The sequence below is a fragment of the Salmo salar genome, chromosome ssa18, assembly GCF_905237065.1.
Source record: "Salmo salar chromosome ssa18, Ssal_v3.1, whole genome shotgun sequence".
NCBI lineage: Eukaryota > Metazoa > Chordata > Actinopteri > Salmoniformes > Salmonidae > Salmo > Salmo salar.
Genome location: NC_059459.1, coordinates 68,376,055 through 68,399,437, shown reverse-complemented (window position 1 = coordinate 68,399,437; position 23,383 = coordinate 68,376,055). Strand labels below are relative to the sequence as shown.

General features: G+C 44.0%; 1 protein-coding gene across 1 annotated transcript in view; it reads left to right on the top strand.

Annotated features, from left to right (window-relative positions):
- Positions 1-22,395, top strand: part of LOC106577823 (cytosolic phospholipase A2 gamma-like) — a 37,157-nt gene extending 14,762 nt beyond the window's left edge. Inside the window, 8 exon segments of the mRNA XM_045700596.1 lie at positions 93-266; positions 568-748; positions 845-925; positions 11,887-11,976; positions 18,194-18,252; positions 18,254-18,343; positions 18,935-19,109; positions 21,835-22,395. Coding sequence (XP_045556552.1) covers positions 93-266; positions 568-748; positions 845-925; positions 11,887-11,976; positions 18,194-18,252; positions 18,254-18,343; positions 18,935-19,109; positions 21,835-22,019 — 1,035 coding nt within the window. The 3' untranslated portion in view covers positions 22,020-22,395.
- Positions 22,396-23,383: the final 988 nt, after the last annotated feature.

The following is a 23,383-nucleotide window of genomic DNA, read 5'->3' as shown; positions in this document are numbered from 1 at the left end:
TTTCTGTTTGCCTGTATTTCTCTTTCTCTGCCTCTGTTGAGCTGATTATCTCTCCCTGTCTCTTCCCCCTTTTTCTCTCTCTCTTGTATCAGATGGACACTCGCCGTCTCTCTGAAGAAGCTCACAGGAACAGCACCAACCCCTACCCCATCTACAGCGCCATAGAACTCGACCGCAACAAACAGCATTGCACTAAAGGCGACTGTTATGCAGCATTCATGCAAACTCGGAAACTCAGAACTTCTGAGTTAAAATCAACTTTTTTCCCATAGAGCTTCCTACCGGTTGATTCTGATACTCTCAGAGTGGAAAACTTGGGTGTCATATTTGTATAATGAGTTCCGAGTGCACTGTGAATGCAGCATCAATCAATGAAATGGATTTGTATAGCGCTTTTTACAAAGACAATTGTCTCAAAGTGTTTTAGAACCAGAACAATACAAACAATATAAACAATGAATACAACATGAACAAACACTCAACTGTAGATGCCTAAAAACCAAGCCAGGCATTAGTCTGAGCCCCAGTCGGCCAATGTTTAGAAGTAGTGCACTATATAGGGAATAGGGTGTCATTCCAGACAATTCTCCCCCACTGTTTTCTGTAGCAGTGTGGTTTGAGATGACACCCCACGAGTGTGGCTTCTCCGGATTGGGCGCTTTCATCGACACTTCCTGTCTCAGGTGCAAGTTTGAAGGCGGGATTATGACAGAGAAGAGGAAGGAAATGGACATGGTTCTGCTGCAAGGTGGGGAACGCATAGACACACATGCACTCACACACATGCACAAGAAAACGTGCACACACATCAATTTATTGTTGCTTGTTTGTTGTTTCTGGTCAGGTATCTGTGGGAGTGTCATTGCAGACGGGCAGATGGACATTGCTTATGTGGGAAAAAAGATCTGGGACTTATTATTTGGAGGTAAGCTACAGTGCATCGCGCTAGTTAGTCTGCAAGACTAGTGTGTAGAATTGTAAGTTGTATTTTGGATCATTGAAACAACATTCCCTTTGAGTTCATTTGTGATAAATAATGTTTGTAGTTTCATTTTTAAAATATCTTTAGGTGACAAAAATGTCTTAAAATCAGGTTAACTTCTTGCACTAAGGTAGTCTTTCACCCCTCCCCTTCCCCCCACCCATCCAGATGATAAAACACCCATCAAAGACAACGATAGAGAGACAAAATACAAAAGATAAGTCAATAAGAAAGAATATAACAACAATACAACCCAGGAACAGACCCAGTAAAGAAACACAAAGAAACAACAACAACGAAGAGAATCACCTTCAATCAAAAACAAAAACGTAAAACAATACTCCAAAACAATAGTAGACAATAAACTACCGAACAATACTAAACAATAAACTACAGGACATTACTAGACAATAAACTACAAGACAATACTAGACCATAAACTACAGGACAATACTAGACAATAAACTACAGGACAATACTAGACAATAACTACAGGACAATACTAGACCATAAACTACAGGACACTACTAGACCATAAACTACAGGACACTACTAGACCATAAACTACAGGACACTACTAGACAATAACTACAGGACAATACTAGACCATAAACTACAGGACACTACTAGACCATAAACTACAGGACACTACTAGACCATAAACTACAGGACAATACTAGACAATAAACTACCGAACAATACTAAACAATAAACTACAGGACATTACTAGACAATAAACTACAAGACAATACTAGACCATAAACTACAGGACACTACTAGACAATAAACTACAGGACAATACTAGACCATAAACTACAGGACAATACTAGACCATAAACTACAGGACACTACTAGACCATAAACTACAGGACAATACTAGACCATAAACTACAGGACATTACTAAACAACAAACTACAGGACATTACTAGACAATAAACTACAAGACAATACTAAACAACAAACTACAGGACACTACTAGACCATAAACTACAGGACACTACTACACCATAAACTACAGGACAATACTAGACCATAAACTACCGAACAATACTAAACAATAAACTACAGGACATTACTAGACAATAAACTACAAGACAATACTAAACAACAAACTACAGGACACTACTAGACCATAAACTACAGGACACTACTAGACCATAAACTACAGGACAATACTAGACCATAAACTACAGGACATTACTAAACAACAAACTACAGGACAATAGTAGACCATAAATTTCAAGACAATACTGGACAATAAACTACAGGACAATACTAGACAATAAACTACCGGACAAAAGTAGACAATAAACTACAGGAAAAAAAACAAGACAATAAAATACAGGACAATAAACTACAGAACAATATTAGACAATAAAACACAGGACAATAAACTACAGGGCAATACTAGACAATAAACTACAGGACAATACTAGACAATAAATGACAGGACAAAACTAGACAATAAACTACAGAACACTAGTGGACCAAAAACAAAGGACAACAGTAGACAATAAACTACAGGACAATAGCAGACAATAAACTACAGGACAATAGTAGACCATAAACTACAAGACAACACTAGACAATAAACTACAGGACAATACTGGACAATAAACTACAGGGTAATACTACACAATAAACTACAAGACAATAGTAGACAATAATAAACAGGACAATAAACTAGAGGACAATACAACACAAACTACAGGACAATACTAGACAATAAATTACAGGACAATACTAGACACTAAACTACAGGACAATACCAGACAATAAACTACAGGACAATACTAGAAAATAAACTGCAGGACAATACTAGACAATAAACTACAGGACAATACCAGATAATAAACTACAGGGCAATAGTAGACAATAAACTACAGGACAATACAAGATAATAAAATACAGGGCAATAAACTACAGGACAATACTGGACAATAAACTACAGGGTAATACTAGACAATAAACTACAAGACAATAGTAGACAATAATAAACAGGACAATAAACTAGAGGACAATACTAGACAATAAACTACAGGACAATAAACTACAGGACAATACTAGACATTAAATTACAGGACAATAGTAGACAATAAATTACAGGACAATACTAGACAATAAAATACAGGACAATAAACTACAGTACAATACTGGACAATAAACTACAGTACAATACTGGACAATAAACTACAGGGTAATACTAGACAATAAACTACAGGACAATAGTATACAATAACATACAGGACAATAAACTACAGGGCAATACCAGACAATAAACTACAGGACAATACTAGAAAATAAACTGCAGGACAATACTAGACAATAAACTACAGGACAATACCAGATAATAAACTACAGGGCAATAGTAGACAATAAACTACAGGACAATACAAGATAATAAAATACAGGGCAATAAACTACAGGACAATACTGGACAATAAACTACAGGGTAATACTAGACAATAAACTACAAGACAATAGTAGACAATAATAAACAGGACAATAAACTAGAGGACAATACTAGACAATAAACTACAGGACAATACTAGACAATAAACTACAGGACAATACTAGACATTAAATTACAGGACAATAGTAGACAATAAATTACAGGACAATACTAGACAATAAAATACAGGACAATAAACTACAGTACAATACTGGACAATAAACTACAGGGTAATACTAGACAATAAACTACAGGACAATAGTATACAATAACATACAGGACAATAAACTACAGGGCAATACTGCACAATAAACTACAGGACAATTGTAGACAATAAACTACAGGACAATATTATACAATAAGACAATAGTAGACAATAAACTACAGGGCAATAGTAGACAATAAAATAAAGGACAATATTAGACAATAAACTACGGACAATAGTAGACAATAATACACAGGACAATAAACTACAGGACAATACTAGAAAATAAACTCCAGGACAATAAAATACAGGACAATACTAGACAATAAACTACAGGACAATATTAGACAAACTACAGGACAATAGAATCCTTGACAATAGTAGACAATAAACTTCAGCACAATAGTAGACAAACTACAGGACAATAGTAGACAGTAAATTACAGGACATCACTAGACATTCAACTACAGGACAATACTAGACAATAAACTACAGGGCAAAACTAGACAATAAACTACAGGACAATACTAGACAATGAACTACAGGACAATACTAGACAATAAACTGCAGGACAATATTAGACAATAAACTACAGGACAATACAAGACAATAAACAACAGGACAATAGTAGACAAACTACAGGACAATAGTAGACAGTAAATTACAGGACAATACTAGACATTAAACTACAGGACAATACTAGACAATAAACTACAGGACAATACTAGACAATAAACTACAGGACAATACTAGACAATATAATACAGGACAATATTAGACAATAAACTACAGGACAATAGAAGACAATAATATACAGGACAATAAACTACAGGACAATACTAGACAATAAACTACAGGACAATGCCAGACAATAAAATACAGGACAATATTAGACAATAAACTACAGGACAATAGTAGACAATAATATACAGAACAAGAAACTACAGGACAATACTAGACAATAAAGTACAGGACAATACTAGACAATAAACTACAGGACAATACTAGACAATAAAGTACAGGACAATACTAGACAATAAACTGCAGGACAATACTAGACAATAAACTACAGGACAATAATAGACAATAACCTACAGGACAATAGTAGACAGTAAATTACAGGACAATACTAGACATTAAACTACAGGACAATACTAGACAATAAACTACAGGACAATACTAGACAATAAACTACAGGACAATGCCAGACAATAAAATACAGGACAATATTAGACAAACTACAGGACAATAGTAGACAATAATATACAGGACAATAAACTACAGGACAATACTAGAAAATAAACTACAGGACAATACTAGACAAACTACAGGACAATACTAGACAATAAACTTCAGGACAATACTAGACAATAAACCTCAGGACAATACTAGACAATAAACCTCAGGACAATACTAGACAATAAACTACAGGACAATGCCAGACAATAAAATACAGGACAATATTAGACAATAAACTACAGGACAATACTAGACAATAAACTACCGAACAATACTAAACAATAAACTACAGGACATTACTAGACAATAAACTACAAGACAATACTAGACCATAAACTACAGGACACTACTAGACAATAAACTACAGGACAATACTAGACCATAAACTACAGGACACTACTAGACCATAAACTACAGGACAATACTAGACCATAAACTACAGGACATTACTAAACAACAAACTACAGGACATTACTAGACAATAAACTACAAGACAATACTAAACAACAAACTACAGGACACTACTAGACCATAAACTACAGGACACTACTACACCATAAACTACAGGACAATACTAGACCATAAACTACCGAACAATACTAAACAATAAACTACAGGACATTACTAGACAATAAACTACAAGACAATACTAAACAACAAACTACAGGACACTACTAGACCATAAACTACAGGACACTACTAGACCATAAACTACAGGACAATACTAGACCATAAACTACAGGACATTACTAAACAACAAACTACAGGACAATAGTAGACCATAAATTTCAAGACAATACTGGACAATAAACTACAGGACAATACTAGACAATAAACTACCGGACAAAAGTAGACAATAAACTACAGGAAAAAAAACAAGACAATAAAATACAGGACAATAAACTACAGAACAATATTAGACAATAAAACACAGGACAATAAACTACAGGGCAATACTAGACAATAAACTACAGGACAATACTAGACAATAAATGACAGGACAAAACTAGACAATAAACTACAGAACACTAGTGGACCAAAAACAAAGGACAACAGTAGACAATAAACTACAGGACAATACTGGACAATAAACTACAGGGTAATACTACACAATAAACTACAAGACAATAGTAGACAATAATAAACAGGACAATAAACTAGAGGACAATACTAGACAATAAACTACAGGACAATACTAGACAATAAACTACAGGACAATACTAGACATTAAATTACAGGACAATAGTAGACAATAAATTACAGGACAATACTAGACAATAAAATACAGGACAATAAACTACAGTACAATACTGGACAATAAACTACAGGGTAATACTAGACAATAAACTACAGGACAATAGTATACAATAACATACAGGACAATAAACTACAGGGCAATACCAGACAATAAACTACAGGACAATACTAGAAAATAAACTGCAGGACAATACTAGACAATAAACTACAGGACAATACCAGATAATAAACTACAGGGCAATAGTAGACAATAAACTACAGGACAATACAATATAATAAAATACAGGGCAATAAACTACAGGACAATACTGGACAATAAACTACAGGGTAATACTAGACAATAAACTACAAGACAATAGTAGACAATAATAAACAGGACAATAAACTAGAGGACAATACTAGACAATAAACTACAGGACAATACTAGACAATAAACTACAGGACAATACTAGACATTAAATTACAGGACAATAGTAGACAATAAATTACAGGACAATACTAGACAATAAAATACAGGACAATAAACTACAGTACAATACTGGACAATAAACTACAGGGTAATACTAGACAATAAACTACAGGACAATAGTATACAATAACATACAGGACAATAAACTACAGGGCAATACTGCACAATAAACTACAGGACAATTGTAGACAATAAACTACAGGACAATATTATACAATAAGACAATAGTAGACAATAAACTACAGGGCAATAGTAGACAATAAAATAAAGGACAATATTAGACAATAAACTACAGGACAATAGTAGACAATAATACACAGGACAATAAACTACAGGACAATACTAGAAAATAAACTCCAGGACAATAAAATACAGGACAATACTAGACAATAAACTACAGGACAATATTAGACAAACTACAGGACAATAGAATCCTTGACAATAGTAGACAATAAACTTCAGCACAATAGTAGACAAACTACAGGACAATAGTAGACAGTAAATTAAAGGACATCACTAGACATTCAACTACAGGACAATACTAGACAATAAACTACAGGGCAAAACTAGACAATAAACTACAGGACAATACTAGACAATGAACTACAGGACAATACTAGACAATAAACTGCAGGACAATATTAGACAATAAACTACAGGACAATACAAGACAATAAACAACAGGACAATAGTAGACAAACTACAGGACAATAGTAGACAGTAAATTACAGGACAATACTAGACATTAAACTACAGGACAATACTAGACAATAAACTACAGGACAATACTAGACAATAAACTACAGGACAATACTAGACAATATAATACAGGACAATATTAGACAATAAACTACAGGACAATAGTAGACAATAATATACAGGACAATAAACTACAGGACAATACTAGACAATAAACTACAGGACAATGCCAGACAATAAAATACAGGACAATATTAGACAATAAACTACAGGACAATAGTAGACAATAATATACAGAACAAGAAACTACAGGACAATACTAGACAATAAAGTACAGGACAATACTAGACAATAAACTACAGGACAATACTAGACAATAAAGTACAGGACAATACTAGACAATAAACTGCAGGACAATACTAGACAATAAACTACAGGACAATAATAGACAATAACCTACAGGACAATAGTAGACAGTAAATTACAGGACAATACTAGACATTAAACTACAGGACAATACTAGACAATAAACTACAGGACAATACTAGACAATAAACTACAGGACAATGCCAGACAATAAAATACAGGACAATATTAGACAAACTACAGGACAATAGTAGACAATAATATACAGGACAATAAACTACAGGACAATACTAGAAAATAAACTACAGGACAATACTAGACAATAAACTACAGGACAATACTAGACAATAAACTTCAGGACAATACTAGACAATAAACCTCAGGACAATACTAGACAATAAACTGCAGGACAATATTAGACAATAAACTACAGGACAATGCCAGACAATAAAATACAGGACAATATTAGACAATAAACTACAGGACAATAGTAGACAATAATATACAGAACAATAAACTACAGGACAATACTAGAAAATAAACTACAGGACAATAAAACACAGGACAATACTAGACAAACTACAAGACAATACTAGACAAACTACAGGACAATAGAATCCTTGACAATAGTAGACAATATACTACAGCATAATAGTAGACAAACTACAGGACAATAGTAGACATTAAATTACTGGACAATACTAGACATTCAACTACAGGACAATACTAGATAATAAACTACAGGACAATACTAGACAATAAACTACAGGACAATACTAGACAATAACTTCAGGACAATACTAGACAATAAACTGCAGGACAATACTAGACAATAAACTGCAGGACAATATTAGACAATAAACTACAGGACAATGCCAGACAATAAAATACAGGACAATATTAGACAATAAACTACAGGACAATAGTAGACAATAATATACAGAACAATAAACTACAGGACAATACTAGAAAATAAACTACAGGACAATAAAACACAGGACAATACTAGACAATAAACTACAGGACAATATTAGACAAACTACAGGACAATACAATCCTTGACAATAGTAGACAATAAACTACAGCACAATAGTAGACAAACTACAGGACAATAGTAGACAGTAAATTACAGGACAATACTAGACATTAAACTACAGGACAATACTAGACGATACACTTCAGGACAATACTAGTCAATAAACTACAGGCCAATACTAAACAATAAACTGCAGGACAATAGTAGACAATAATATACAGAACAATAAACTACAGGACAATACTAGACAATACACTTTAGGACAATACTAGACAATAAACTACAGGACAATAGTAGACAATAATATACAGAACAATAAACTACAGGACAATACTAGACAATAAAGTACAGGACAATACTAGACAATAAACTTCAGGACAATACTAGACAATAAACCTCAGGACTATACTAGACAATAAACCTCAGGACAATACTAGACAATAAACTGCAGGACAATATTAGACAATAAACTACAGGACAATACTAGACAATAAACTACAGGACAATAGTAGACAGTAAATTACAGGACAATACTAGACATTAAACTACAGGACAATACTACACAATAAACTACAGGACAATACTAGACAATATAATACAGGACAATATTAGACAAACTACAGGACAATAGTAGACAATAATATACAGGACAATAAACTACAGGACAATACTAGAAAATAAACTACAGGACAATACTAGAAAATAAACTACAGGACAATAAAATACAGGACGATACTAGACAATAAACTACAGGACAATATTAGACAAACTACAGGACAATAGAATCCTTGACAATAGTAGACAATAAACTACAGCATAATAGTAGACAAACTACAGGACAATAGTAGACAGTAAATTACTGGACAATACTAGACATTCAACTACAGGACAATACTAGACAATAAACTACAGGACAATACTAGACAATAAACTACAGGACAATACTAGACAATAAACTTCAGGACAATACTAGACAATAAACCTCAGGACAATACTAGACAATAAACCTCAGGACAATACTAGACAATAAACTGCAGGACAATATTAGACAAACTACAGGACAATACTAGACAATAAACTACAGGACAATACTAGACAATAAACTACAGGACAATGCCAGACAATAAAATACAGGACAATATTAGACAATAAACTACAGGACAATAGTAGACAATAATATACAGAACAAGAAACTACAGGACAATACTAGACAATAAAGTACAGGACAATACTAGACAATAAACTTCAGGACAATACTAGACAATAAACCTCAGGACTATACTAGACAATAAACCTCAGGACAATACTAGACAATAAACTGCAGGACAATATTAGACAATAAACTACAGGACAATGCTAGACAATAAACTACAGGACAATAGTAGACAGTAAATTACAGGACAATACTAGACATTTAACTACAGGACAATACTAGACAATAAACTGCAGGACAATACTAGACAATAAACTACAGGACAATACTAGACAATAAACTACAGGACAATGCCAGACAATAAAATACAGGACAATATTAGACAATAAACTACAGGACAATAGTAGACAATAATATACAGGACAATAAACTACAGGACAATACTAGAAAATAAACTACAGGACAATAAAATACAGGACGATACTAGACAAACTACAAGACAATACTAGACAAACTACAGGACAATAGAATCCTTGACAATAGTAGACAATAAACTACAGCATAATAATAGACAAACTACAGGACAATAGTAGACATTAAATTACTGGACAATACTAGACATTCAACTACAGGACAATACTAGACAATAAACTACAGGACAATACTAGACCATAAACTACAGGTCAATACTAGACAATAAACTTCAGGACAATACTAGACAATAAACCTCAGGACAATACTAGACAATAAACTGCAGGACAATATTAGACAATAAACTACAGGACAATACAAGACAATAAACTACAGGACAATACTAGACAATAAACTACAGGACAATACTAGACAATAAACTAGAGGACAATGCCAGACAATAAAATACAGGACAATATTAGACAATAAACTACAGGACAATAGTAGACAATAATATACAGAACAATAAACTACAAACTAGTAGACAAACTACAGGACAATAGTAGACAGTAAATTACAGGACAATACTAGACATTAAACTACAGGACAATACTAGACGATACACTTCAGGACAATACTAGACAATAAACTACAGGACAATATTACACAATAAACTGTGGAGAAAAAAACCCTCTGATAATCACACGTTGCTATTTATTGCTGACCAGCAGATGTGTTCACTAATGTGTATTGTGAACGGATAATGAAGCTCCGAGTAATGAACCTTTTCTCGACACAATTGGCTGGAAAGCCTCAATGCTTAAGGAAGCTTAGTTTCCCCATCACTAATCCTAACCACTCCAAGTTAAAGGGTGGCTGAACTTCCTGATTTGTCCTAGTTTTAGATTTGGTTCATTAAGAAATCCTAGCTGCCACGACTGAATTCAAAAGTGAGTTGGTTTCGGGGTGTGAATTGATGTGGTTGTGTGATCGCAGATGGGAAGAGTTAGACAAATTACTTCACCAATTATTGTGGTGTGTGACCGTGGCAAAATAGATTTGACATTGGATAGCCGGGGCTACTTAGGGACAATCAATAAATGTAAAAGAGGCAATTGCACACCTTTTAGTTCTCAATAAATGCTTTAAATATTTAAATATGAATTTCTACAATTTATCGTTGGTTTGAGGTGTTTAAGTCATTGAAATTTGGATATTTGTACATTGTGTAATTTACCAATGGTCTCTAACTAGCCCCATAGGAATATCCAAAATCAAACCACATTTACCACTGCCATTACTCTTTGGTCACGTGCAGCTGCACTCTGAATTGATGACTACTTGTGTGCAGGACTGAAATAAACCCAACCTTCATTAACGTTTTTCACCCTTAAGTCATGCTTGTAGATTCCACGCTACAGTAACTTGGACAGGATATGGTGGCCTTGTACTATCATTACAGCATGCACGTTTTGAGACTGTGTTGGACTGTCACGTTCCCAAACTCTCTCATCATAATGACATGAGATAAATGTTTATTCTCTTGTCCTCTCCAGAAAGGGAGAACTGAGATTATTTTTGTTAAGAATAATTTGAAATTGGTGTGTCTCCCCCAGGTTCAATCATTTGGATTGTACAGAACATTTTCCCTCTGCTCATTAAATGGGAATGGGGAACCACATCCAACTTCCTCTTCAAGTTATATGGTACAGTAACATCAGACCTCTTCCTAACATGATAACATAACTAGTATAAATCATAACCAGGATCTTAAGTTTCCCTCCAAAATATCAACTTTCTTGGTTCTCTCTTGTGCTCTTTCTCTACCCTCCCCCGCTCGCTCTCTTTCTCTACCCTCCCCCGCTCGCTCTCTTTCTCTACCCTCCCCCGCTCGCTCTCTTTCTCTACCCTCCCCCGCTCGCTCTCTCAACCCCCCCCGCTCGCTCTCTCTCAACCCCCCCGCTCGCTCCCTCTCAACCCCCCCCCGCTCGCTCTCTCTCAACCCCCCGCTCGCTCTCTCTCAACCCCCCCGCTCGCTATCTCTCAACCCCCCCGCTCGCTATCTCTCCACCCCCCGCTCGCTCTCTCTCAACCCCCCGCTCGCTATCTCTCTACCCTCCCCCGCTCGCTCTCTTTCTCTACCCTACCCCCGCTCGCTCTCTTTCTCTACCCTCCCTCCCCCCGCTCGCTCTCTTTCTTTCTCTACCCTCCCCCACTCGCTCTCTTTCTCTACCCTCCCCATGCTCGCTGGTTCGCTCTCTCTCTCTACCCTCCCCATGCTCGCTCGTTCGCTCGCTCTCTACCCTCCCAGCTCGCTCGTTCGCTCGCTCTCTCTACCCTCCCCGCTCGCTCGTTCGCTCGCTTTCTCTCTACCCTCCCCGCTCGCTCGTTCGCTCGCTCTCTCTCTACCCTCCCCCGCTCGCTCGTTCGCTCGCTCTCTCTCTACTCTCCCCCGCTCGCTCGTTCGCTCGCTCTCTCTACCCTCACCCGCTCGCTCGTTCGCTCGCTCTCTCTCTACCCTCCCCGCTCGCTCGTTCGCTCGCTCTCTCTCTCTACCCTCCCCGCTCGTTCGCTCGCTCTCTCTCTCTACCCTCCCCGCTCGTTCGCTCGCTCTCTCTCTACCCTCCCCGCTCGCTCGCTCGCTCTCTCTACCCTCCCCCGCTCGCTCGCTCTCTCTCTACCCTCCCCGCTCGCTCGCTCTCTCTACCCTCCCCCGCTCGTTCGCTCGCTCTCCACCTTCCCCCGTTCGCTCTCTCCACCTTCCCCCGCTCGCTCGTTCGCTCTCTCTACCTTCCCCCGCTCGCTCGTTCCCTCCCCCACTACCTTCCCCCGCTCGCTCGTTCGCTCGCTCTCTACCTTCCCCCGCTCGCTCGTTCGCTCTCTCTACCTTCACCCGCTCGCACGTTTGCTCTCTCTATCTTCCCCGCTCGCTCGTTCCCTCCCCCACTACCTTCCCCCGTTCGCTCGCTCTCTACCTTCCCCGCTCGCTCGTTCTCTACTTTCCCTCGCTCGTTCGCTCGCTCTCCACCTTCCCCCGTTCGCTCTCTCCACCTTCCCCCGCTCGCTCGTTCGCTCTCTCTACCTTCCCCCGCTCGCTCGTTCCCTCCCCCACTACCTTCCCCGCTCGCTCGTTCGCTCTCTCTACCTTCCCCCGCTCGCTCGTTCGCTCGCTCTCTACCTTCCCCCGCTCGCTCGTTCGCTCTCTCTACCTTCCCCCGCTCGCTCGTTCGCTCGCTCTCTACCCTCCTCCGCTCGCTCGTTCGCTCTCTCTACCTTCCCCCGCTCGCTCGTTCGCTCGCTCTCTCTACCTTCCCCCGCTCGCTCGTTCGCTCTCTCCACCTTCCCCCGCTCGCTCGTTCGCCCTCTATCTTCCCCGCTCACTCGTTCCCTCCCCCACTACCTTCCCCCGCTCGCTCTCTACCCTCCTCCGCTCGCTCGTTCGCTCTCTCTACCCTCTCTATCTTCCTCGTTCGCTCTCTCTACCCTCCCCATGCTCGCTGGTTCGCTCTCTCTCTCTACCCTCCCCATGTTCGCTCACTCTCTACCCTCCCCCGCTCGCTCGTTCGCTCGCTCTCTCTACCCTCCCCCGCTCGCTCGTTCGCTCTCTCTACCTTCCCCCGCTCGCTCGTTTGCTCTCTCTACCCTCCCCATGCTCGCTGGTTCGCTCTCTCCATCTACCCTCCCCTCCCCGCTCGTTCGCTCTCTCTACCCTCCCCGCTCGCTCGTTCGCTCTCTCTACCCTCCCCCCGCTCGCTCGTTCGCTCTCTCTACCCTCCCCGCTCGCTCGTTCGCTCTCTCTACCCTCCCCGCTCGCTCGCTCGTTCGCTCTCTCTACCCTCCCCGCTCGCTCGTTCGCTCTCTCTACCCTCCCCGCTCGCTCGTTCGCTCTCTCTACCCTCCCCGCTCGCTCGTTCGCTCTCTCTACCCTCCCCGCTCGCTCGTTCGCTCTCTCTACCCTCCCCGCTCGCTCGTTCGCTCTCTCTACCCTCCCCGCTCGCTCGTTCGCTCTCTCTACCCTCCCCCGCTCGCTCGTTCGCTCTCTCTACCCTCCCCGCTCGCTCGTTCGCTCTCTCTACCCTCCCCGCTCGCTCGTTCGCTCTCTACCCTCCCCTGCTCGCTCGTTCGCTCTCTTTCTACCATCCCCCGCTCGCTCGTTCTTCTCTCTTCCTTCCCCCGCTCGCTCGCTCGTTCGCTCTCTCTCTCTTCCTTCCCCCGCTCGCTCGTTCGCTCTCTCTCTCTTCCTTCCCCCGCTCGCTCGTTCGCACTCTCTCTCTTCCTTCCCCGCTCGCTCGTTCGTACTCTCTCTCTTCCTTCCCCGCTCGCTCGTTCGTACTCTCTCTACCTTCCCCCGCTCGCTCGTTCGCTCTCTCTACCCTCCCCCGCTCGCTCGTTCGCTCTCTCTACCCTCCCCCGCTCGCTCGTTCTTCCTTCCCCCGCTCGCTCGCTCTCTCTCTCTTCCTTCCCCCGCTCGCTCGTTCGCTCTCTCTCTCTTCCTTCGCTCGCTCGTTCGCACTCTCTCTCTTCCTTCCCCCGCTCGCTCGTTCGCACTCTCTCTCTTCCTTCCCCCGCTCGCTCGTTCGCTCTCTCTACCCTCCCCCGCTCGCTCGTTCACTCTCTCTCTACCCTCCCCCGCTCGCTCGTTCGCTCTCTCTACCCTCCCCGCTCGCTCGTTCGCTCTCTCTACCCTCCCCTGCTCGCTCGTTCGCTCTCTCTCTACCCTCCCCCGCTCGCTCGTTCGCTCTCTCTACCCTCCCCCGCTCGCTCGTTCTTCCTTCCCCCCGCTCGCTCGTTCGCTCTCTCTTCTTCCTTCCCCCGCTCGCTCGTTCGCTCTCTCTCTCTTCCTTCCCCGCTCGCTCGTTCGCTCTCTCTCTCTTCCTTCCCCCGCTCGCTCGTTCGCACTCTCTCTCTTCCTTCCCCGCTCGCTCGTTCGCACTCTCTCTCTTCCTTCCCCCGCTCGCTCGTTCGCACTCTCTCTCTTCCTTCCCCCGCTCGCTCGTTCGCTCTCTCTCTACCCTCCCCGCTCGCTCGTTCGCTCTCTCTACCCTCCCCGCTCGCTCGTTCTTCCTTCCCCCGCTCGCTCGTTCGCTCTCTCTCTCTTCCTTCCCCCGCTCGCTCGTTCGCTCTCTCTCTCTCTACCCTCCCCGCTCGCTCGTTTGCTCTCTCTACCCTCCCCCGCTCGCTCGTTCGCTCGCTCTCGCTCTACCCTCCCCCGCTCGCTCGTTCGCTCTCTCTACCCTCCCCCGCTCGCTCGCTCGTTCGCTCTCTCTACCCTCCCCCGCTCGCTCGTTCGCTCTCTCTACCCTCCCCCGCTCGCTCGTTCGCTCTCTCTACCCTCCCCTGCTCGCTCGTTCGCTCTCTCTACCCTCCCCGCTCGCTCGTTCGCTCTCTACCCTCCCCTGCTCGCTCGTTCGCTCTCTCTACCATCCCCCGCTCGCTCGTTCGCTCTCTCTACCCTCCCCCGCTCGCTCGTTCGCTCTCTCTACCCTCCCCGCTCGCTCGCTCGTTCGCTCTCTCTCTACCCTCCCCCGCTCGCTCGTTCGCTATCTCTACCCTCCCCCGCTCGCTCGTTCGCTCTCTCTACCCTCCCCCGCTCGCTCGTTCGCTCTCTCTCTCTACCCTCCCCGCTCGCTCGTTCGCTCTCTCTCTACCCTCCCCCGCTCGCTCGTTCGCTCTCTACCCTCCCCATGCTCGCTGGTTCGCTCTCTCCATCTACCCTCCCCTCCCCGCTCGTTCGCTCTCTCTACCCTCCCCGCTCGCTCGCTCGCTCGCTCTCTCTACCCTCCCCCGCTCGTTCGCTCGCTCTCTCTCTACCCTCCCCGCTCGCTCTCTCTACCCTCCCCCGCTCGCTCGTTTGCTCTCTCTACCCTCCCCCCTCGCTCGCTCGTTCGCTCTCTCTCTACCCTCCCCCGCTCGCTCGTTCGCTCGCTCTCTCTACCCTCCCCCGCTCGCTCGTTCGCTCTCTCTGCCTTCCCCCGCTCGCTCGTTTGCTCTCTCTACCCTCCCCATGCTCGCTGGTTCGCTCTCTCCATCTACCCTCCCCTCCCCCGCTCGTTCGCTCTCTCTTCCTTCCCCCGCTCGCTCGTTCGCTCTCTCTCTCTTCCTTCCCCGCTCGCTCGTTCGCACTCTCTCTCTTCCTTCCCCCGCTCGCTCGTTCGCACTCTCTCTCTTCCTTCCCCCGCTCGCTCGTTCGTACTCTCTCTCTTCCTTCCCCCGCTCGCTCGTTCGTACTCTCTCTACCTTCCCCGCTCGCTCGTTCGCTCTCTCTACCCTCCCCGCTCGCTCGTTCTTCCTTCCCCCGCTCGCTCGTTCGCTCTCCCTCTCTTCCTTCCCCCGCTCGCTCGTTCGCTCTCTCTCTCTTCCTTCGCTCGCTCGTTCGCACTCTCTCTCTTCCTTCCCCCGCTCGCTCGTTCGCACTCTCTCTCTTCCTTCCCCCGCTCGCTCGTTCGCTCTCTCTACCCTCCCCCGCTCGCTCGTTCGCTCTCTCTCTACCCTCCCCCGCTCGCTCGTTCGCTCTCTCTACCCTCCCCGCTCGCTCGTTCGCTCTCTCTACCCTCCCCGCTCGCTCGTTCGCTCTCTCTACCCTCCCCTGCTCGCTCGTTCGCTCTCTCTCTACCCTCCCCCGCTCGCTCGTTCGCTCTCTCTACCCTCCCCGCTCGCTCGTTCTTCCTTCCCCGCTCGCTCGTTCGCTCTCTCTCTCTTCCTTCCCCCGCTCGCTCGTTCGCTCTCTCTCTCTTCCTTCCCCCGCTCGCTCGTTCGCACTCTCTCTCTTCCTTCCCCCGCTCGCTCGTTCGCACTCTCTCTCTTCCTTCCCCCGCTCGCTCGTTCGCTCTCTCTCTACCCTCCCCCGCTCGCTCGTTCGCTCTCTCTACCCTCCCCCGCTCGCTCGTTCTTCCTTCCCCCGCTCGCTCGTTCGCTCTCTCTCTCTTCCTTCCCCGCTCGCTCGTTCGCTCTCTCTCTCTTCCTTCCCCGCTCGCTCGTTCGCACTCTCTCTCTTCCTTCCCCGCTCGCTCGTTCGTACTCTCTCTCTTCCTTCCCCGCTCGCTCGTTCGTACTCTCTCTACCTTCCCCGCTCGCTCGTTCGCTCTCTCTACCCTCCCCCGCTCGCTCGTTCTTCCTTCCCCCGCTCGCTCGTTCGCTCTCCCTCTCTTCCTTCCCCCGCTCGCTCGTTCGCTCTCTCTCTCTTCCTTCGCTCGCTCGTTCGCACTCTCTCTCTTCCTTCCCCCGCTCGCTCGTTCGCACTCTCTCTCTTCCTTCCCCGCTCGCTCGTTCGCTCTCTCTACCCTCCCCGCTCGCTCGTTCGCTCTCTCTCTACCCTCCCCCGCTCGCTCGTTCGCTCTCTCTACCCTCCCCCGCTCGCTCGTTCGCTCTCTCTACCCTCCCCCGCTCGCTCGTTCGCTCTCTCTACCCTCCCCTGCTCGCTCGTTCGCTCTCTCTCTACCCTCCCCCGCTCGCTCGTTCGCTCTCTCTACCCTCCCCCGCTCGCTCGTTCGCTCTCTCTACCCTCCCCGCTCGCTCGGTCGCTCTCTCTACCTTCCCCCGCTCGCTCGTTCGCTCTCTCTCTACCCTCCCCCGCTCACTCGTTCGCTCTCTCTCTCTTCCTTCCCCCGCTCGCTCGCTCGTTCGCTCTCTCTCTCTTCCTTCCCCCGCTCGCTCGCTCGTTCGCTCTCTCTCTCTTCCTTCCCCCGCTCGCTCGCTCGTTCTCTCTCTCTCTTCCTTCCCACGCTCGCTCGCTCGTTCGCTCTCTCTCTTCCTTCCCCCGCTCGCTCGTTCGTACTCTCTCTCTTCCTTCCCCCGCTCGCTCGTTCGTACTCTCTCTCTTCCTTCCCCCGCTCGCTCGTTCGTACTCTCTCTCTTCCTTCCCCCGCTCGCTCTCTCTACCTTCCCCCGCTCGCTCTCTCTCTACATTCCTCTCCATCTCCCCAGATACTAGAGTTCCTTGCTGCATGGCATACAAAGAGAAGATTCATCTGGTAGGCGTTAAAGATGAACTCTCCCTACCCCCCCATCCTGCGCCCATCCAGGGAGGTCGACCTCATCATCTCCTTGGACTTCAGCGAAGAAGACCCATTTGAGGCAAACACACACACACACACACACACACACACACACACACACACACACACTTAATCCTATTCAAGCATTTCAGAAGAATATTAAGTGCCTAGGTAGTAGTGACTGTCTCTCTCGCTCTCTCTCTCTCCCTTGTGTGCACTCTAGGTAGTAGTGACTGTCTCTCTCGCTCTCTAGGTAGTAGTGACTCTCTCTCTCTCCTCTCTTGTGTGGTCTCTCTCTCTCTCCTCTTGTGTGCTCTCTAGGGAGTAGTGACTCTCTCTCTCTCCTCTCTTGCTCACTCTCTAGGGAGTAGTGACTAGGGCACGTGTCAAACTCATTCAACGGAGAGAGTGTCTGTGGGTTTTCGCTCCACCCTTGTACTTGATTGATGAATGGTCACTAATTAGTAAGGAAGTCCCCTCACCTGGTTGTCTAGGTCTTCATTGAAAAACCAAAAACCTGCAGCCACTCGGCCCTCCCTGGACTGAGTGACACCCCTGGCCTAGGGAGTAGGGCCTAGTGAGAAGGAAGTAGTGCCTAGGAATTAGGTACTAAGGGTTGTTTTGGAGAAGGACATTGACATAACCATACTACTAATCCTGCTCCTGACAGACGGTGTTTAGTTCCAAACAGTATGCGGATGAGCTGAAGCTCCCCTTTCCCCCAGTGGATGAGAGGATGAGGGAGGAGAAAGACCATCCTCAGGACTGCTATGTCTTTGAGGGGCAACTTCCTAAACAGCCCACCATCATGCACATGCCCCTGTTCAACCTGCAGAACTGCCAAGGTCTGTGGTAGTCATCATAGTAGTCAGTGTCTATCTGTCTTTTATACTTGTCTCTCTGACTACACCCTCTCTCTTATTTTCTGTCTCTTTGTTTTTCTCTGTGTCATGTCCTTTTCTTGTTTATCTGCACCAACTGTCTGCTTTTTATGATGTCACTAGTATTTAGTATGTTTTATCAGGAACCCCATTGGCTACAGCTACTCTTCCTGGGGTTCACACAAAACACAATGGTAAATCTAAACAAATTTAAAGATACCAGAAAAAATGTAGTCCAATGTTGCTAAATATCACGTGGCTGTCCATGGTAATAATTTCTGTGCGTGTGTGCATGTGTGAACAAGTAAAACAGAAAATGTTGACTCGCCCTACTTCTGGACTAGTTGAACGCCAAAGCCATCCTCGTCTCTTTCATGTTGACAAAACCATCTATGGCTTTTGGTTTTTGTTGTCATAGGCTACCTAGCTAAAGTTGTTGCTTTCCAAACTTCCTTGCATGGACAACCATGATCCAGCTAAATTAGCTAGCTAGTTAACATGAGCCTACTAGACTACATATAGACCCTACAGATGCGCGCGACTCTTGGCGGCAGTGCGTAACCCATCGCCATCTGTGCCCGTTCAACAGCCTAGATTTGTTTTTATTACTTCTAAACAAAATAACTTTTGGGGGGGGTTCTCATATGCTTACAATGACGTTTTGATTCTTGCTTGAACAGTCGCTAAGATTATATTTGGTTGTGATCTTTGCAAAAATAACTTTTGGATGCAGCAGTTATCTAGAATGCTAACGATCATTGAAATAGCAGGACATTCATACAAACCTTAAAATCCAATTATAATCCAAAAGTAGTGTGAAATGCAACATGTAGAGGCTTTTCTTCCTGGCGTTCTATGAGAACCCCCCCTTGTTCTGCCACCAAGTTGCACGCCTCGCCCTCGTGTGGCAATGTTTGCAAACACAGAAACAAGTCTTTTGAACTACAATCATGTCAAGCCAGTGGCACAACATTTTCTTTATGGTTACATCAGAATCGGCATCATAATCCTTGGCATGTAGAGAGAATGTCAAATCCCCATCTCCATCCATGACTTAGGAAAGGGCTGATTTAGCAAGCTAGCTACAGCAGGACATCAACACAAGCAGACCAGAAACAGACGTTTTCTGAAAATGACGTTTTGCTTAGGAAAGGATTTGATTGGTGTGAATCCAAACTGGCCTCCCTTGGGGTGCGTTTTGCTGCACTAGGATAACCCACAGTTGAGATCAGCTCAATGCTGATAGGCTAATTATTTAAAACCATGATAAAGGAAGTCCAAAATGCTTGCTGGTGTAACAGTGTAGGTTCTGTCCCTCTCTTCGCCCCTGGCATCACTCAATCAAAATCTACTGCTGCAACATGTTATACTCTTTTGGTCCAGACAGCATCAGATGCATGAGTTACACATACTGACACAGAGGGGCGCTGTTTCCCTCCCTCAGATGATTTATCCGGTGAGATTCAGCCACTTACGAATTGACCTGAATAGTATAAAAACACAGAAGCTGTGTTCGAATACCCATACTGTATACTACATACTTAACAGGTATAAACTATTAGTTTAATTTAGCATACTGTAAACGAACGGGATCCTTTCAGTTGAGTGTACGAACCGGCTCTGAGTTCGCAACAAAAGGGAGACAACGTGGAGACAAGGGGTATCAAAATATATATTTATTAACTAAAGTAACTAAATAATTAACAATGGCGTGTGTGTAATCAGTAATCAGTAGTGTAAGTGAGTGTTTTGCATACCTGAATGTAATAATGCAGGGTGTTGGAAAGGTGCCAAAGGAAATAACCAAAAAGCCACAAAACTACACAACCAAAATCAACAAAGTGTCTGCATGGAGAGAGTCCTCTCAATAACTGTGGAAGAGGTCTCTATATCCTGGGACACACCCGAGCCCAGGTGTTTCCCATTTAGCTGACGACCCTTCCAACTCCGCCCACCGGCATCCTAACAAGGAAACAAGAACAGAGAGAATACGGCAGACAGAGTGGGAGGGTCGTCACAAAGCGCTTTGCATGTCTACCAGAAGTTGAGGCTGTTGCTTTGCAACCACTTGCTAGCATAACAAATTACTAGCTAGACTTTGGGTTTGTTTGTAAATTCAATCTGGAGTGTCAGGGCGTTGTCAGCTTGTCCATTCGTAAATACAGAGCGTTTCGCTCTCAGAACAATTTAATTACGCTTTTTTTGCCAACGTTTACTGACACCGGCCACATTCAATGGGTGTTGAGCGTTAGTAAATGTATTTATTCTGTGCTCTGGCATAGTCAGATGAGAGTGCTCTGAAATCGGACTACATAGCCAGAGTGAATGTACGAACAACCCTGAAAAACTATACCACTTAGCTAAGTTTTTGAATGACGTGAATAATCAAGTCAACAAACGTTGGGCAGTTGGTAGATGGCATAAAGTAAATATACTGCATGTTTGATGTATTAGTAGCCAACTAACATTACAGTGGGTAGCTAACATACCTGGTACAAAGTGCTGTAATGATATGCTATTCGGTTTGTAAGGTTAGCGTAGCTAACAAAATGTAACTTATTTGAAAAGTCATGACTTTATTACATTGCTGAACATTTTCTTAAGGACACACCTCAAATATGTCCACTCCTCCCATCTGAGCGCAAGCCAGCTGATGTAAAACATGTACATTGTTCTGTTCTCTTCCTAGACGAGCAGGAGATTAAGAAGGAGAGTGAGAAGTACACAACGTTCCAGCAGCCCTACAGTGCGCCTATGATCGAACACCTCCTGGAGAAGGCCAAGGCCAACATGAGGAACAACAGAGACAGGATCCTGGGACAGATCATTATGGCTGTCCAACGCAGAAAGAATCGCAAGTCAGTGGCTCAATAGTTTATCAGTGGTGTAAAGTATCTGTACTTTACTACTAATATGACGACTTTTACTTCACGACATTCCTAAAGAAAATAATATACTTTTTACTCTATACATTTTCTCTGACTGCCGAAATTAGCTTGTTACATTTTGAACGCTTAGCAGAACAGAAAAAGTCTAATTCATGCACTTATCAAGAGGACAATCTTGTTCCTCCCTACTGCCTCTGATCTGGCAGACTGATTAGAAGCACCTGCATGGGTTGCTCACCTGTGTTCCCTACAAATGCTGTCTTGAATTAAAAGGATTTGTACCTACATACATGTGAAAGTTGCAACGTCTGTGTACGTTATCCCTAATGCAGTGAAAATAATAAAAAATATTATCAAATTAAGTAAGTTTTATGTGACATCTTTTTGAGTTTGGACACATCACACTTTGTTTGTCTGCTTCTGAGAGAGCGCGATTGTCCCTTTTTTGATTAGGACTCACTAAACACATCCTTTGTTTGATGTCTGAGTGTGAAAAATAAAATGGTGCCGTCTGGGTTGCTTAATATAAGGAATTTGAAATGATTTATACTTTTCCTTTTGATACTGTTCCTGGAGAGCTACCGTCCTGTAGGTTTTTGCTCCAGACCTTGTTCCTGGGTTTGCAGTGAAAACCTACAGGAGGGTAGCACTTCAGGAACAGGGTCGGAGAGCCCTGGTCTATATGCTTCGGACACAGACTATTCTTGTTCTCATAGACTAGGGGTATTTAACTCTTACCCTACGAGGTCCGGACCCTGCTGGTTTTCTGTTCTAACTGATAATTAATTGCACCCACCTGGTGTCCCAGGTCTAAATCAGTTTCTGATTAGAGGGAACAATGAAAAAACGTAGTGACACTGGCTTCGAGGTCCAGAGTTGGGTTTGAGGGTCATAGACAATGACTTGTTGATCTTATTAGACTACGTATGCATAACTAAATGTGAATATGCATGTAGGTCTATAGGCCTATATGTAGGTGAATGGGCCTGCATATGTATAGGCCTATACTGTAAGGGCCACATATAGGTGGATAGGCCTACTACATACACTGCACATTATAGTATAGCCTGCATCTCACGTCTCATTTCCTCGACCAGTGCAGCAGCATACTGTGGACACAGACCTCATTACCCGCCTCCTGCAGGTACTAATGATCACACTCACTAACCCCTCGATTCTATTTGGCTTTATGGGTCCGGGAAGTAGGGGGCTCCAATTGGTTTTTGCAGGAAACCGACTACTGCTGATACCCCACTGGAGGGGACACGGTGGTTAGTGGTACATCCTGGAGGAGAGACAGGGCACTAGGACCAGTCACTAGAGGGGACACGGTGGTTAGTGGTACATCCT